Here is a 14,717-nt window from a genome sequence, read left to right as displayed (position 1 = left end):
TGAGGGCTGTGGTCCAGCTGGGCCAGTGCTCAGACTTGCGCAGTGGCTTCTTAGGGTATGAGAAGCATGTTGTGTTCTGTGACCCCGAGTGGCAAGGTTGAGGACATGGCACCAACATCGGCAACGATCTCCAAAAATAACAAATTATGAACACCTTAGAGCTGCTGGCTGGGTGTGGGAGAGCTTCTCCCAGTCACCTTCCAGGCTGTGAGTGACCATTTAAGTCTCCCCAGTTACCACTGGAATGCTTGGAATTCTGAGAGAAGTATGTCCTTGGCTACCACTTCCTGCTAGGGTGGCTTGGAAAGAGCTCCCTCAAATGGACAATGAAGATGGTAAATTTGCCCTCAAAGCTCCAGATGAAGTTGGGTCGGCAAAGGTGAGCTGCTGGCTACTTAGCTGAGATGGGATTCCGAATGGATTCCCTCAGTCTGGGCTACTGAGCACTCCCTCCAACCCACCACACTTCTAACCGAGTTTCAGCACAGTCCCAGCATGGCCCCAGGAACGTACACCTTCAGAAGGTCACGGCTTCCATGGCCATGTCCTCCCACACTCCGCACCCTGCACCTTCCATCAGGCCTTGGCCACCCCAGCACTGGCCCCCGTATCCCATTCTTTGCATGACTGCCTGGTCATTTTAGGTACGAGCCAGTCTCTCTGGAGGGTTTGTGCCTTTGGGCTCCCAGCATGGCACCCACAGTCTGCAGTAAAGCCCGTAGTAGATCCTCCAGTCTACCCTCCCCAGCAGTGGGGCCGCTCCCTCAACCGGAGTCTGAATGGTAGTTCCATAGCAGACCTCATCATTCTTGAATTTTCCAAACTGGAGTCTGAATGATCTTCCCACACAGACCTCCTCATTTTAGCCTCCTGATGAAGACCCTTCCAAGCCATTCCATGACCCACGTACCCAATGCAGCTGCCTCGGAGGCCTGCTCTCACTCTGAGGTAAGCCCTTCTAGACTCCCTGGTCTCCTTCCTCTCTCCCTCCCCTCCCCCCTTTGCCCATTTAGCAAGAATGATTTTGCTTCTCTTCGGCTTCCTATTGGTGGAATGTACACCTGTTGGAATAGAATTCTGGAAATTGTGATCCCAAGCTTCCAGCCCTGGCTGGTTGCCTCTATAGCCCCCACTATTCATCACACCCACCGCTATGGTTCAGGAGACACTTCCCAGTCATTGTCTTCCATCTGTGTAGAACTGCTTAATACCGTCTATTGATTCCATCTGCTACTCTCATCTTTCCCAAGTTCCCTTAACACAGCTTTGTCTTTTCTCCCCTGAAAAAACCCATAATAAAATCCACTTTGAGAGGTACCTGGGTGGCTCAGTCAGTTAAGCGTCTGCCTTCGGCCCAGGTCATGATCCCGGTGTCCCAGGATTGAGCCCTGCATTGGGTTCCCTGCTCAGTGGGGAGCCTGCTTCTCCCTCTGCCCTTCACCCCATTCATGTTCTCTTTCTCTGTCTCAAATAAATAAATAAATAAAATCTTTTAAAAAAATCCACTTTGAGCCAATCAGTTCCCATAAGCTTTGGCTGAGATGACTCGTCATCTCTTCTCTGCCTCCTGTAGACACTCACCGAGGTGCGTCTTCTTGCATTCGCTGCAAGGCCCAAAGTTCAGTATTCCACAGCCTCCTCTGGCCTCCTCCCTCCCCTCCCAGGGAACACTGTCAGTGCTCACCTCTACTCTGGTCAGCTCCCTCTCTTCATCTTCCAAACCCTTCCGCTGGTGCCTTTGGGGTTCCTTCCCGGCCCCAAGTCCATGAGCCTCTTCTTGATCTGGTGGCTTCTTTCTTGCTCCTCAACCAGGAAGTCAGACTTCCTCGACTGACAAGTTTGCCATTTTAAAGATGTCTTTTTCTCTTCCTTCACAAAAGCATCTCTGCAGCTGAAAACTGCGGAAGCGTGGCCTTCCGCAAACCCTTACCGAGCGCCCACCACGTACCTGGCTCACCAGGCGAGCAGGACAAAGGCCTGATCCTTCCGACCAGCCCGTCCTTCGTTGCCAGTGTGGTGTTTCTCTAGTTCCCTGAGAACTCCTTGACTTTTTAAGGCAACTGCCAAGTTGGCCTTTACTCCAGTATTTTACCATAACTCCTTTTCTAAATCAAGACACACTGTGTGATGAAGTTTGGGGAGTATTCCTCACCAGGAAGTTAAAAAATAAAACCGCAAGGCAGCATCTGTTTTGATAGCTTTATTGGAACATGATGGTAACACAGAACATGGATTTGGGGGCCCACCGCAGATGCTCCCCTCCTCTAGACAGCATGTGCCCCACTTCTGCAGCCAGCAGAGAGGCTCCAGGGAGCGGCCAGAAGGGCAGGGCAGCTCAGACACAGACCCAAAGGAGGCCCCTGCCATGCCAGGTGGTGTGTGGGCACACGGGGTCGGAGCCCTGGCCAGCTGAGGCTACTTGGCCATGACTTAGAGACCCACCTGCCTCAGACTCCTGGGAAAACATTGGAGGAGGGGATTCTGGGGCTTTTAGAAGGAATCCGGCCAAGAGACAGAGCACCTCTGAGGGTCACTGGGGGCAAATCATGCCTTCAGGTGTTTGGGCAGATAAACTGCTTAAAGCCCTTACTATGTGCCAAACACCCTTCTGGGAGCTAGTTATACAGAGGTCAGCAGAAATCGGCAGGGCCCGTGACCTCCTGAGTGGGGGAGACAGACAAGGGTGAGGGAACCACATGGATGACAGTGAATTACAAACACGCAGTGGCTTCTGGAGACGGTTGTGGTGTGTGGGGGAGGCCTGACCTAATGGGCTGGGTCAAGGAAGACTTCCTCAAGAAGTGATATTTCAGCTGAGCTCTCAGGGCCAGAGGGGCGGGAAGAGCGCTCCACGTCATGGAAACAGCATCGTGCATGGCCCTGTAGCGGCCAGGAGCAGGAGGATAAACAGACAGAAAGGAGAAGCCGGGCGGTTGGGCTGAAGAGACAGAGGGGAGCGTGGCGGGGGCGGGGGCCGGAGGCCGGGGCAGGCCTGAGCACGCGGGCCGGTGGGCCAGGACAACGACTGCGGCCTGCGTGTGCCACGTGGCCACGGCAGCATTTTGCACAGCCCGCGGCGGCTGCTGGGTGGGGGCGGGCTGGACGGAGGCCGAGCTGTGCGGTTGTCCTGACCGCGGGATGGCAGTGCGGCTGAGCGCGGACAGGGCAGGTGCGGAGAATCGAGCAGAGGGCTGTGTATGCAGCCGGGGCTCGAGAACGCTGACCCTGAGGGGCGGACCCTTGGGCTGCGGAGCCGGTGGCAGACCTCTGTGCGGGACAGGGAGCCCGGCAGCCGAGCAGGGGTAGGGAGTGGGTCAAGAGCGTGGCCGCAGACGTGCCCAAACGGAGGTGCCTTCGAAACACCAGGCGGGGGGCTCGGGCGTGCAGCCATGGGGGGAAGCCCCCAGAGGAAGCCCGGGCTCCAGGCACAAACCCGGGAGGAATTTCCTCGCAGAGAAGTCTCCGGTGACTTCGGTTGCGAGGGTGCAGACGAGGCCACAGAGGGAGAGAAATTGCAGCGAGAAGAGAAGGCTTATGGGGCGGGCAGCCCTGACGGCCCGGGAGAGGACAGTGAGCCGCCGGCCGGCCTCGAAGGCATGGGTGCGCGCGGAGGGGGACGCCACCGGGGGCTTTGGAACCAAGGCAGGAGTGGGCTCGGGGAGGGGCCGTGGTTAGCAGGCAGAGTCCATGCACACCCTCGTTTCTCCAGGTGTCACCTCCCCCACCTCCCTGGGTCTCCTCAACAGCCCTGTGAATAGCAAAGGGGATCTTAGCCCCTTGTGTGGAGGAGTCCCGAGCAGCTCAGAGAGATCACTACTGATGCCCCCAAGGTCACCATCTGGCAGAGGGCGCTGTGGGGTCAATCCCCTCCCCCGCCCCCCAACGCCACCTCTCCCTGACTCTGGCGCACCGCTGCCCCCCACCCGCCCCGCTGTGGGCTCTGCTCCGCACCACTTCTTGTTGACGAAAAGCACCAGAGAGGGGCAGTACTGCAGCATGAAGGGACCCCTCGGGCTCCGGGGGGGAGCCCCTCTAAGAGAAGGGTGGGCTGAGGCAAGTGAACACCTTGATCTCTCTCCTGAGCAGCAGTGCAATGCCATGTCAAGGACGTGGGCTCGAGGCCTGGCTTTTGGCCCGTGCTCCTGGTCCTGCATTCCCTCAACAACTATTTTTCCAGGGCCTCCCAGGACCCAGGCACACGTGCTAGCTGAGTGCCCTGGGGCGGGCCCCCGTCTCCCTAAGCCTCAGTTTCTACATCTGTAAAGTAGGTTGGTGATTCTTACCACGTTAAGGATTACGCGAGCTCATGCTGACCTGGCACACGGCAGGTGCTCCTTAAAGGCCAATTTCCTTCCTTTCTTTCCCTTCCCTCGCCCCTTCCTTTCCTTCACCTTGCAGAACCCGTGACGGAGTGAGAGGCTAACCATATCTCCGAGGGCCTGCGCGTCCCTGCGTGTACAAATCCATGCACTCACCTGCACACACACACGCACACACACACACACCCGTGTCCAGCCCCCTCTGCTCATGACTAAGGGCCAGCACCCACGCGAGCTCTGAACCCATGGGACTGAGCGGACCCAGGCCCAGGAGAGTTCTGAGCATCGGCTGGGAATGCTGAGCACCGCCTAGGCTGCTCCGCGCTAGATCCAGGACCCCAGCACCCCGCTGTGTGCTCTGGGAGACCCTAGACTCAGGCTAGGGTGCATCTTCGGTGGCTTTGGGGGCTTCTGGGTCCTTAATGGCCCCAGGAGTCAAATCTTGGTGACCAGAAGCAGTATCTTCTGTGTCCTGGGCCGGGTCTAGACAGCCTCGGAGGGCAGAGTCCTCACCGCTTCCTGGGGTGGTGTCCTCAGTGGCTCCTCGGACAGCGGCTCGCCTGGCTGCTCCTCTGAGGGGCCTCGCGTGTGTCTCTGGAGGAACCCAAGCCCCCACAGACTCTTGCAGCAGATTAGAAGGTTGCCGGAGCACACAGTGCAGGGCAGCGCTGGCTTCCTGGGGAGACACAAGCACAGGTCAGGGCGGAGGTGGCCATGGGACAAGGCCAGCGGGCCCAGGGCCCACCCTCTGGCCTCTGCTTCTCCTAAGCCAGCCTTGGGAAGGGTGGGGTGGGATGAGGTGGGGGCCCTTCCTTGGCCACCGGGGCAGCGCACGAGGGGCAGGGACTTCTTCCCTCGACGCGCAGAGGGGAGCGTTCGGGAGACCTGCTTTCAGATCTCAGGCCTGCTTCCAACATGCCGTGAGCCCCTTCACTCCTCTCAACCCCAAAATGGAGGAGAAAACAACCACCTTTCCAACTCTTGGAAGGATTGAGTATTATAAAATATATACAAAAGTATCTCACACCTTGCCTGGCTCCCAGGAGGAGCCCAATTAATGTTTGCTGTTTCTCACTCTCAGCGAAATGCTTCCTGGCCTCGACAGTATGCCTTGCGTGGGTTGAAGGGAGGCTGGGAGAAGACTTTAACTGCATTAAAACCAGTTGTGAGAACATCTGTCTCCATGTGAATGCGTGTTCCCCAAAGCTAAGGCGCTAGCCCCCCACAATTACGGCTGGTATATAGTAGTTCCTCCGTTAACGTCTTCTGAGTCGATCTGATCACTTTCCTTTAGAATAGATCACCGAAGACTGAGTTAGCCAAAAGCTTGGTAGGGAAGTTTTTAACAAAGTCTTTGGCATACATTTTTAGGAAGAAGAGGATTTCCCTCACTTCTGGGCATACAGAGGTCATTTGCGCTGTTGCCTGCTAGGGTGCGGATGGCAGACCTGCTTTTCTCTTTAGCTACTTTCAGTGAGTAAGAATTCCTTTATCTCTTTTATTTCAAGTCAGAGGGAAAGGCTCAGGGAGGCGCTCTTGTGTTTTCCGCACCCCAGCACCTGCAGATCTCCCTTCAGAACAGAGAACAGGAGGCAGGTCAGAGCTTTCATCAGGCAACTGGGTCTCGTCAAACTTTGGTGACAGTGTTTTGTGTCACTGTATCTATGCTCATGGGTTCTTTTTGTTTTCCGCAAGTGAAACTGCATTTCCATTTACGGTGACAATGTAAAGTTTCCTGGTCTATTTCAGTGAAAACAGCAAGTTGGTGTAGAGCTTCAAGTGCATATAATGCAAGTGGGAGAAGACTATGGGCTGGACCGGATGGGAAGGGAATGCGCGAGGGGTTTGGGCAGTGCCGTTCTGAGTCCCTGACACATCCCAGGTTCCCCGTAGCCCAAACACAGGAGAAGCTGACTAGTGCATGGTGTCCCTAGAGACTCTGGGGTCTCTGCAGCCCCAGGGCAGGACAAAATCTGGCTTCAGCTCTGTCTAAAGCCACCAACGCTACCCACTTTCTGGCTTCCCTGCCTAGGCTGGAGTGGTCAATTTCCTCATCAGTTTCAAGCTGGGTGCCACCAGCTTGGCCCTGGGACCCACTGCGGTTCCTTGGGATGTCCCGAGACGACCACACCTGGTCTCAGCTCTCGCCATCATCTGCTAAGTAATCTGGCTGCCAGAGGCGTCAAACTCCCTGCTCCTCTGCCTCTCTCCGTAGAGAGAGGGAAGAACATTGAGCTTCCCTTTAGCATCTGTTAGCTAGATGGGGGTTGCGGATTTGGACGCCTGACTTTGTAAGACACAGTTGACAACTGCCCCCAACACCCAAGCTTCCCTCAGCCCATAGTTATGGTCCAGCTTAGCCACTGCTGAAGGCCACGAGTGGCCCAAGCTCTCCCTGGAGGTTTGGCCAGCCCTTCCCTCCCCAGAACACGTGCCCTCACCTGGGCCTCAAGGTTATAGCCCTGGCACTTCCCAGGCCCCAGTCCTCCATGCTGGCGGTGTGCATATTTGACCAAGCAGGCAGGTATCTACCCTTGGGTTAACATTCCAGACGCAGCTCTGGTCAAGCGACTTTCACTGAAAGTAGCAAAGAAAAGTGAGCTTTGGCTAGGAAATAACCAGCTCCCTTCTCAAGAGCTTACAGATGACTTAAAATAATATTATTATGGAAATATCACATGTTCCTTGTAAAAAATTCAGCACAGACAGATGAACAAAACAAAGAAGATAAACATCTCAAATAATTCCTCTACTCAGACATATCTTTTTGTTACATGTTGATTCTGTCATTAAGTATTTTTAAATGAAATACATCATACATCCAAAGAGACTATATAAAAAACAAATACGTGTGGTTCAAAGAATATTAAGGAATACTAAAATGGATACCACCATCTTAGAGGTATAACCACTTCTCAGGTTAAGGGATAGAATTTACCAGTACCTGACTTGTTTCAGTACATGCCTTGGTATCCTGAAACATTGTACTGTGGTGTTCTTTCTGCACTTTATTTATTTATTTTATTATTTATTTTATTATTTATTTATTTATTTATTTATTTATTTATTTATTTATTGTTTTTTGGCAGAGGTGGGGGGGCTGCAAACTACAGCTTTATTCTTTTTACAAAATAACGATTAATTCGGCAATATTGTCATTTTCCAAATGGGGGCTAAATCTGGATTGTCTGTCTGGAACATGGCTGTTTATGGATGACAAGCATCTTGAAATGAACCCTGTTATATAAATGTGATGTCTCTGCCCCACACGCCTTCCTTTGGCAACCATGCCGTCCCCACAGCATGTGGTCCGGGTGGGAGTGCAATTATTGGACCCCATCCCTTAGAGGACGCTTTTGGATTCGCTTCTCCATGTGGCAACGGCGACTGCTTGAGAGGTGAGTTCAAAACTCAACTCGGGAGAAAGAGAGTCCTTCCCATGACGACTGCATCTTCCTTATGAGCCAGAGAAGCTGGGGGCACAGGAAATAAGGCAGTCAGCGGCTCTCCACCTGAATTACTTTCACTTGCAACCAAATGACTTTTGTCCGGGGCGCCTGGGTGGTGCAGTCGGTTAAGCGTCTGACTCTTGGTTTCCGCTCAGGTCATGATCTCAGGGTCTTGGGATTCTCTCTCCCATTCTCCCTCTGCCCCTCCCCTATTGCTCTCTCTCTCTTTAAAAAGGAAAAAAAAAAGACTTTTGTCTAATATAACAACACAGAGTATTATTTGAGGCAGACTATTTCCAATAATAATATAGTTAGTGAAAGATCCTCCTACAACATTTTATAACCATAAACACAACAACCTTCTGTACTTTACGATCATAACAACCCCCTACAACACTTCACGCTTGAAAACAAAATAACTTTTATAGTATTTTATAACTGCAGACACAAGTTGAACATGACTGGAAGGACCTGCCCCCTATTTGACATTTTGTGTTCATATAAAGGCTTGAAAAATACTGGCTTATTGGGGCGCTTTAGTGGCTCAGTTAGTTAAGTGTCTGACTCTTGGTTTGGGCTCAGGTCCTCATCTCAGGGTCCCAAGATCCAGCCCCAAGATGGGCTCCATGCTCAGTAGGGAGTCTGCTTGAAGATTCTCTCCCCCTCTCCCTTTTTCCCTCCCCCTGCTTGCGCTCTCTCTCTCTCTCTAAAATAAATAAATAAATCTTTTTAAAAAGAAAAATACTGGCTTATTTATCAGTTAATACACAGTTTCAGATACTAAAATTTTGATTATTTAAAGCAGTTAGTGGTTTTTGGCATACATAACCTCTCAGCATACATCTTAATCATTATCACTTAAGTAATAAGCATAAATTTCTGTAATAACTATAATTTACTCTGAAGTTGAAAAAAAATTCACCACTTATTAAAAAAAAAACCAGAAAAATCCAAAGAAGGATTAAAACTACAAATTGAAAGTATTTACAATTCAGTATTTTCCTTTTAGATAAATGAAATCATGTTTTATGATTGTCTGCAGCTACCTTTCGTTGTTGTTGAATGCTGTATTTCTGAGATTAAGCTGTGCTGATGCATGAACCTGTGGTTCATTTTCAGTGCTGTCAAGTATTCCATTATGTGAAAATACTCCAGTTTATTTATTCATTCACCTGTTGATGGACATCTGAGTTGTTTTCCATTTTTTAAAATCATTTCCCTTCTCATACTTGTTTTTGAATTTACACTATAATGGCCTCATCAAATGAATTGGAGAGTTTCCCTTTTTTCTCCCCTAGTTTGTGCAGAATTGGAATGACCATTCCTAGAGTATTTGGTAGAACTCCTTTGCAAGACTAAGTACAACTAGTGTTTCATTCATTTTATTTATTTTTAATGGTTACAGGACCAGTCCAGTTTTCTATTTCATTGTGAGTCAGTTTTGGCAAGTTCTGCTTTGCTAGAAATTTTTCCCTTTATCTGAGTTTTCCCTTGTTTGGGGCATAGAATTGACTATAGTATTCTTATTACCTTTCTTAATCTCTGTAACATCTAAAATAATATCGTCTCTAAACTCTTAATATTGTTTATTTATGACGTTTGTGATGAATCTCTCTTTGTAGTTCTGTCAATTTTACTTTACATATTTTTGAAGCTAGATTTCCTTTGGTTAATATTTGTCTAGCATATTATATTTTTCTTTCCTTATACTTTCAACAGTTTTGTTTCCTTAAGTCTATTTCTTATAACAACATTTGTTTGGGTTTTTAAAAAATCAAATCTGACAACCTTTGTTTTTCTTACTTGGACAGTTTATTCCATTCACATGGGTTGTGATTACTGATGTATTTTGACTAATTTCTTCAATGGGGTTTTGTGTTTTATATTTGCCCCACCTTTTCTAAATTTTCCTATCTTTTCTTGCTCTGCTTTAGATTGCCCTTTCCGTCCTCATTCTCTTTCCTTCTTACCTTGCAGAATTTCTAGCCTCTTATAAAATAAGTTTAACATGCATGTTTAACATAGTAAAATCTAGTGGCATGGAGCCCTCCTCCTTTACTTAGCTTGCCATCCCTGCCAAAGGTAAGTTAGGATGAGACACTAAGCTAAATTCCAATTCTGTGTAGACTCTATTACATTACAGAGTCTAGAAATACCAGTAGGTTTAATAATCCTTGACCCCCTTCATAGCCCCATGGCCCATCCTGCCCTGAGCCCTAAATCTTGAAGCTAGGGGATGTTAACGCGGTTCTGAAGAGCACATAATACAGTGTCTGCCACACAGTAAGTGCTTATGGTAAACACCTGTCATTGTCACCTTCCTCTCATCTGTTTCCCTTCTCTTGGTAATAGCACTTTGATTCTCTGGGATCCAGCCTTCCTCACTCTTTGCCCATGTGAGTGAGGTGGGGCTGACCTCTTATTCTTTGCCCTGGCTCCAGGTGTGGGTACAGAGGTAGACACATGACCCACCAGCCAATGAAAGCCTGAAACTTTTTGTGGACTTTTTCCACTGGAGTTGCCAAGGTGGGGTGATGTAAGCTTGGAGCTGCTCGTGGCACCACAGGGAGACTCTGAGAACGAAGTCAACACGGTGTCAAACTGAGTTGAAAGCTGGAGAAAGAGAATTTTCTGATGACATTTGCTCCTTTGGATCCAGCCACGCTTGAAGCTACCCTTGTTTTCTTCAGTTTCGTGAGCCAGTTCCCCACCTCCACCAATCCCAGCCTCTTTTATTTACTTTATTTATGTATTTTTTGAGAGAGAGAGAGTGGGAGCGCACACACATGGGTGCGCATGAGTTGGGGGGAGGGGCAGAGGGAGAGAGAGAGAATCTTAAGTAGGTTCCACGCCCAGTGCTGAGCCGGATGTGGGGCTCGATCTCATGATCCTGAGATCATGATCTGAGCCGAAATCAAGAGTCGGACGCTTCACTGACTGAGCCACCCAGGCGCCCCTCCCCCCCAGACTCTTTTAACTGGGTTTCTGCTCCTGGCAGTCAACAGTATCCTGATTCATCATAGTCCTAGAATCTGAATTTGAATCAGAATCCCATCTTTCCACATTGAGGGTGTTAGAATATAGTCAGCCACCCGCGGTCCAGATCCAGATTCAGCGCTGCTCTCTCTACAGGAGCCTTGCTCGGGCCTTCTCTGAACCTCGCTTTTCTCATCTGTGAAGTTAAGTCGGCAACGGCAACCTCACAGGACTGCTGTGCGCACTGCCGGTGTGAGTGTCAGTACTCTTCACCACTGCCGTCTACTGTGCACAGTACAGACGACCGCACAGGACCACCACCTGCGTGCGGCACCTGCCGGCCCTCCCGTCTGTGCCTTGGCACATGTCCCACTGCTGGGGCTGCCTTTATGTTCTTTGCTGCTCAACTTCTACTTCTGGTTCAAGGTTCTGCTCAGGCCTCACCTCCGGTAGGAGGTTGTCTCTGAGGCTTCCCAGGATTGCTGATCCCCTCCCAGCTCCTGGAGCCCCTCCACGGAGGCACTGACCTCCTTGAGTAAGCGATCAGTTTGCTTGTCTATCTCCCAGGCTAAAGGCAGGCCCTGGATCTTTCATCCTCCACCCCGCCGTCCAAGTTCAGAGTCGGTCTTCAGTCACATGTGTGAAAACGAAAAGCCCAATCCATCTCAGTTTCAATAGTGATTCTCCCAGGTTCTGACTTCCCCAATTCACAGATCATCAGAAACGAAGCACTTCCCCTGCCGCTCTGACGGCCCTTCCGCTGTGTGTGGTGACTCACGCTGGCTTTATTTCTCTATCCACCTCCCTGCTGCTGGCCGGGAAGGGCCTTGTGGACAGGAACTCCAGGAGGGACGGTGAGGCACGCTGGTCATCTCAGCCAGCACCTCTGAGACTAGCCATGTTGGGGGTGGGGATGGAGAAAGTGGGAGGTTTGGGACCAGGAGTCCTGAGTGTGGTCTGAGCCTTCCTCATTCTCCTGCTGTTGGGTCTCAGACCATTCCCTCTCTCCCTCAAGTCCCCCTCCTCCTCTGTGAAACAGGATGATCCCAGAGAAAGCGCTGGGAGAGGAAGCCTCCCCTTCCTCCTCCCTTGTTTCCTGCAATGGGTATGGCCATTGGCTGCTTTGTTCCTCAGGGTCCCCAAGAACTGGAGGGTGAGGGACTTTGTGTTGAGGGTCTGGTCTGAACTCTGAACCCAGGGTTCTTATTCTCCTGTGCTCAACCGCACAGCAGAACCGTCACGGCCTCATGTCAGCTTCGCCTGCCTCCTGGGAACTGGGTCACCGAAACTCCTTTACGAGGAAAAGGAAGTGGAGGAGCCGAGAAAGGAGAAGAGGCTCTCTGTGCCCCAGGAGCTGGCAATAGCCCCTCAGGGCTCTTTCTTGGGCCTTAAGCTTTTGTCAAACTCAGAGGTGACCCTCTTCTCCAGGCCAGGCCTCATTTCTGGTTGTTCTGAATAAGCTACGAGGTGGGCATTTCAGGACACCAGGCTACCCAGCAGCCAATCAGAGCGTCGTGTTCAAATACCTTTGTTTTCTGCCACAAATCATACTGCCCGATATGCTGGCATGACCAAACTTCAGGCCCCTGCTCTTGAAAGAAATTATTTTTTCATGCCCTTCTCAGAATTTTCTGGAAGCAAACATAGAGGGTTTGCCTCCACCAGCATCTACTTTGAAGGGATGGTGGTGAGGTCTTTTGTCTTTCAGCAGCGAGCATCACAGCGAACTGGGCAGAGGCTTCCTGCAGGAGTTGTGCACGCACACGGTGCTCATTTCAATGCCAGAGAAGGTGAAATTGATCCCAGAAAGGCACCCCAGAACTCCCTGGGACTTAGCTGAGATCTAGAGGTAATTGTCATAAACCACTGGCCCCTTTAAATTTTTCCCTGGTGACATAGGAGCTGGTGAGGGTCTGAAAGCTTTCGGCTCACCAAAGCAATCTTGATTAGGGACTCCCAGGGCACGCACCCCTGACTGCTTGGCGGGGCACTGCCCGGGCCGCACTGGGAGCTCAGTGAGGAGTCACTGGCTACGACTCTAGCAGCCCCGAGGGGCCGCGCACAGAGCAGGCGTCGTGAATTGTACCAGTGAATGAGTAAATGATTGACAAGAAGCAGCACTTACTGAGTGCCCACATGCTAGGTCCTGAGTGGGCTGCTTGGCACCCTTTTTCTAGTTAACCCTCCCAGCGGTGCTATCAGGCAAGCACGGGTGTCCCACTTCACAGACCAGGAAACTGAGGCTCTGGGTGGTTAAGTGATGTCCCTAGGTCACTCAATAACAAAACTCAAACAGGAAACAACAGCCGTTGGCATGCTCCCTCCTGAGGACCAGACGAAATGAATTTGACAGAACAGGACTGAGCGTAAAATGAGAGATGTGGCGATGGTCAGGGCAGTGTCACTTGTCTCAAGTAACTCACAGGTGTGAGCGGCTGGGAATGTGAACACACGTGTGTATGTGTGGGTATGTGAGTGTGTGCCAGGGCCTGAGTGTGCGTGGGTGTGCCATCTCTGGCGCCGAGGATCAGGGGAAGCTCTGCGGAGCAGGTGGCCTTTGAGGTGGGCCTGGGGCAATGAGTGGGAATCGAACGGGGATGTCGGCAGGAAGGGTGTCTCTTCGGGCAGCGGGGCAGCCTGAGCTGTGGACTGTGCTCTGAGAGCAGGGCTGTCTAGTTGGTCTAGTTCACCTGCACCCCGTAAGGATGCAGTGGGCGAGGAGACAGGGAGGGGTTCCAGAGCCAGAACATGGGGGCCCGCTGGACGAGTCTGCAAGTAACCTGGCAGGCCCCGGAGCGAGGCTGGCCGCGAAGGAGCCGAGGACTGTCAGGAACTGGCCAAGGAACAGTCTCAGCTCGTGGCCTGGACTGGCCCTTCTCCATGATCTTACACCTCTGCGGTTGGTGAGATTGTACCTGAGGGAGTGCCTGGCATAGGGTGGCCGGTGGGGAAGGAGAGTGACCCTTTGTCACATCTGCTCCCGCTGACGGGGACGGCCGATGCTGCAGGGTACGGGTCCGGGCAGGTTTCCCGGGTGTTGTCTTTAAGACACTCAGTCTCCAGTCATGTTGAGCATTTCCTGTGTGCTTGGCCTGCCATGTGGGCACTGCCCACATCTTTACGGACCAGGGGAGGGGCCCTTCGTGGAATTAAGTGACCTGACCAAGGTCGCAGAGTTGGTGGGTAGAGGAACGGGGTTCTTGCCATTGTCTCCTTGGTGCAAAGCCTGGACTCTAAGCCTTGAGAGCAACCGCATGATAGCCACTGTCCACGGAGCGCCTCCTGCACTCTGGGTCTAAGCCTTTTGTGAGTCTGAGCTCAGTTCATCGACACGCAACCCTCATGGGGTAAGTGCTACGATTCTCCCCATTTGATGGAGGGGACACTGAGGCACGGAGAGGTTAGAAACCTGCTTGAGGTCGCGCAGGGGTGAGGGGAGCTGGGGATGTTACAGCACGCTGGGCTTGTTGCTTGAAGAAGTGAAGGCGCGGGGAGGCCTGCTTCCACTCAACTCCTCCCTGACCTCCACGTCCTCCGTCTCCTGCAGCTGCACCAGGATTGCCAAATGAAAGAGTGACGACTGTGCTCATGCATTGGGCACCCCATACTGAGCTCTCCCAGCACCCGTGTGACACATGCGGTACAGCTGTTATCTCCTTAGCACTAACAGACGAAGTCTGGGCCCAGAGAACTTGAGCCACTTGCCCGGTGACTCACAGCAGGTAAGCGGTGGAGCTTTGAGAGAGCCCCGTGTGGCCCAGCGGCAAAGCTGGAGATGCCCTGCCCACCCTGATCCCTTCCAACACACAAAGAGGCTCTCGGGGAGGCCAGGCGTCACCCACACAGTTTGGATCACACTCAGGTCGCCCCAGTCCTAACCTTAGGCTTCCCCTGCCCTGCTGCTCGAACCCTCCAGTAATCCCCAGGAGGCTGGCTGCCTCGCCCAATCCTCTCCCTGAAACTATAGAATGTT

General features: G+C 51.7%; 1 protein-coding gene across 1 annotated transcript in view; it reads right to left on the bottom strand.

The window, feature by feature from the left end:
• Positions 1-2,277: 2,277 nt before the first annotated feature.
• Positions 2,278-14,717, bottom strand: part of HRH2 (histamine receptor H2) — a 31,175-nt gene continuing 18,735 nt past the window's right edge. The window contains exon 2 of the mRNA XM_026510677.4: positions 2,278-4,995. Coding sequence (XP_026366462.2) covers positions 4,803-4,995 — 193 coding nt within the window. The 3' untranslated portion in view covers positions 2,278-4,802. The remainder of the gene's footprint in view (positions 4,996-14,717) is intronic.

The sequence above is a fragment of the Ursus arctos genome, unplaced genomic scaffold (genome assembly GCF_023065955.2).
Source record: "Ursus arctos isolate Adak ecotype North America unplaced genomic scaffold, UrsArc2.0 scaffold_15, whole genome shotgun sequence".
NCBI lineage: Eukaryota > Metazoa > Chordata > Mammalia > Carnivora > Ursidae > Ursus > Ursus arctos.
Note: the sequence above shows the minus strand (reverse complement) of the source record. Positions and strands in the feature narration are given on the sequence as shown.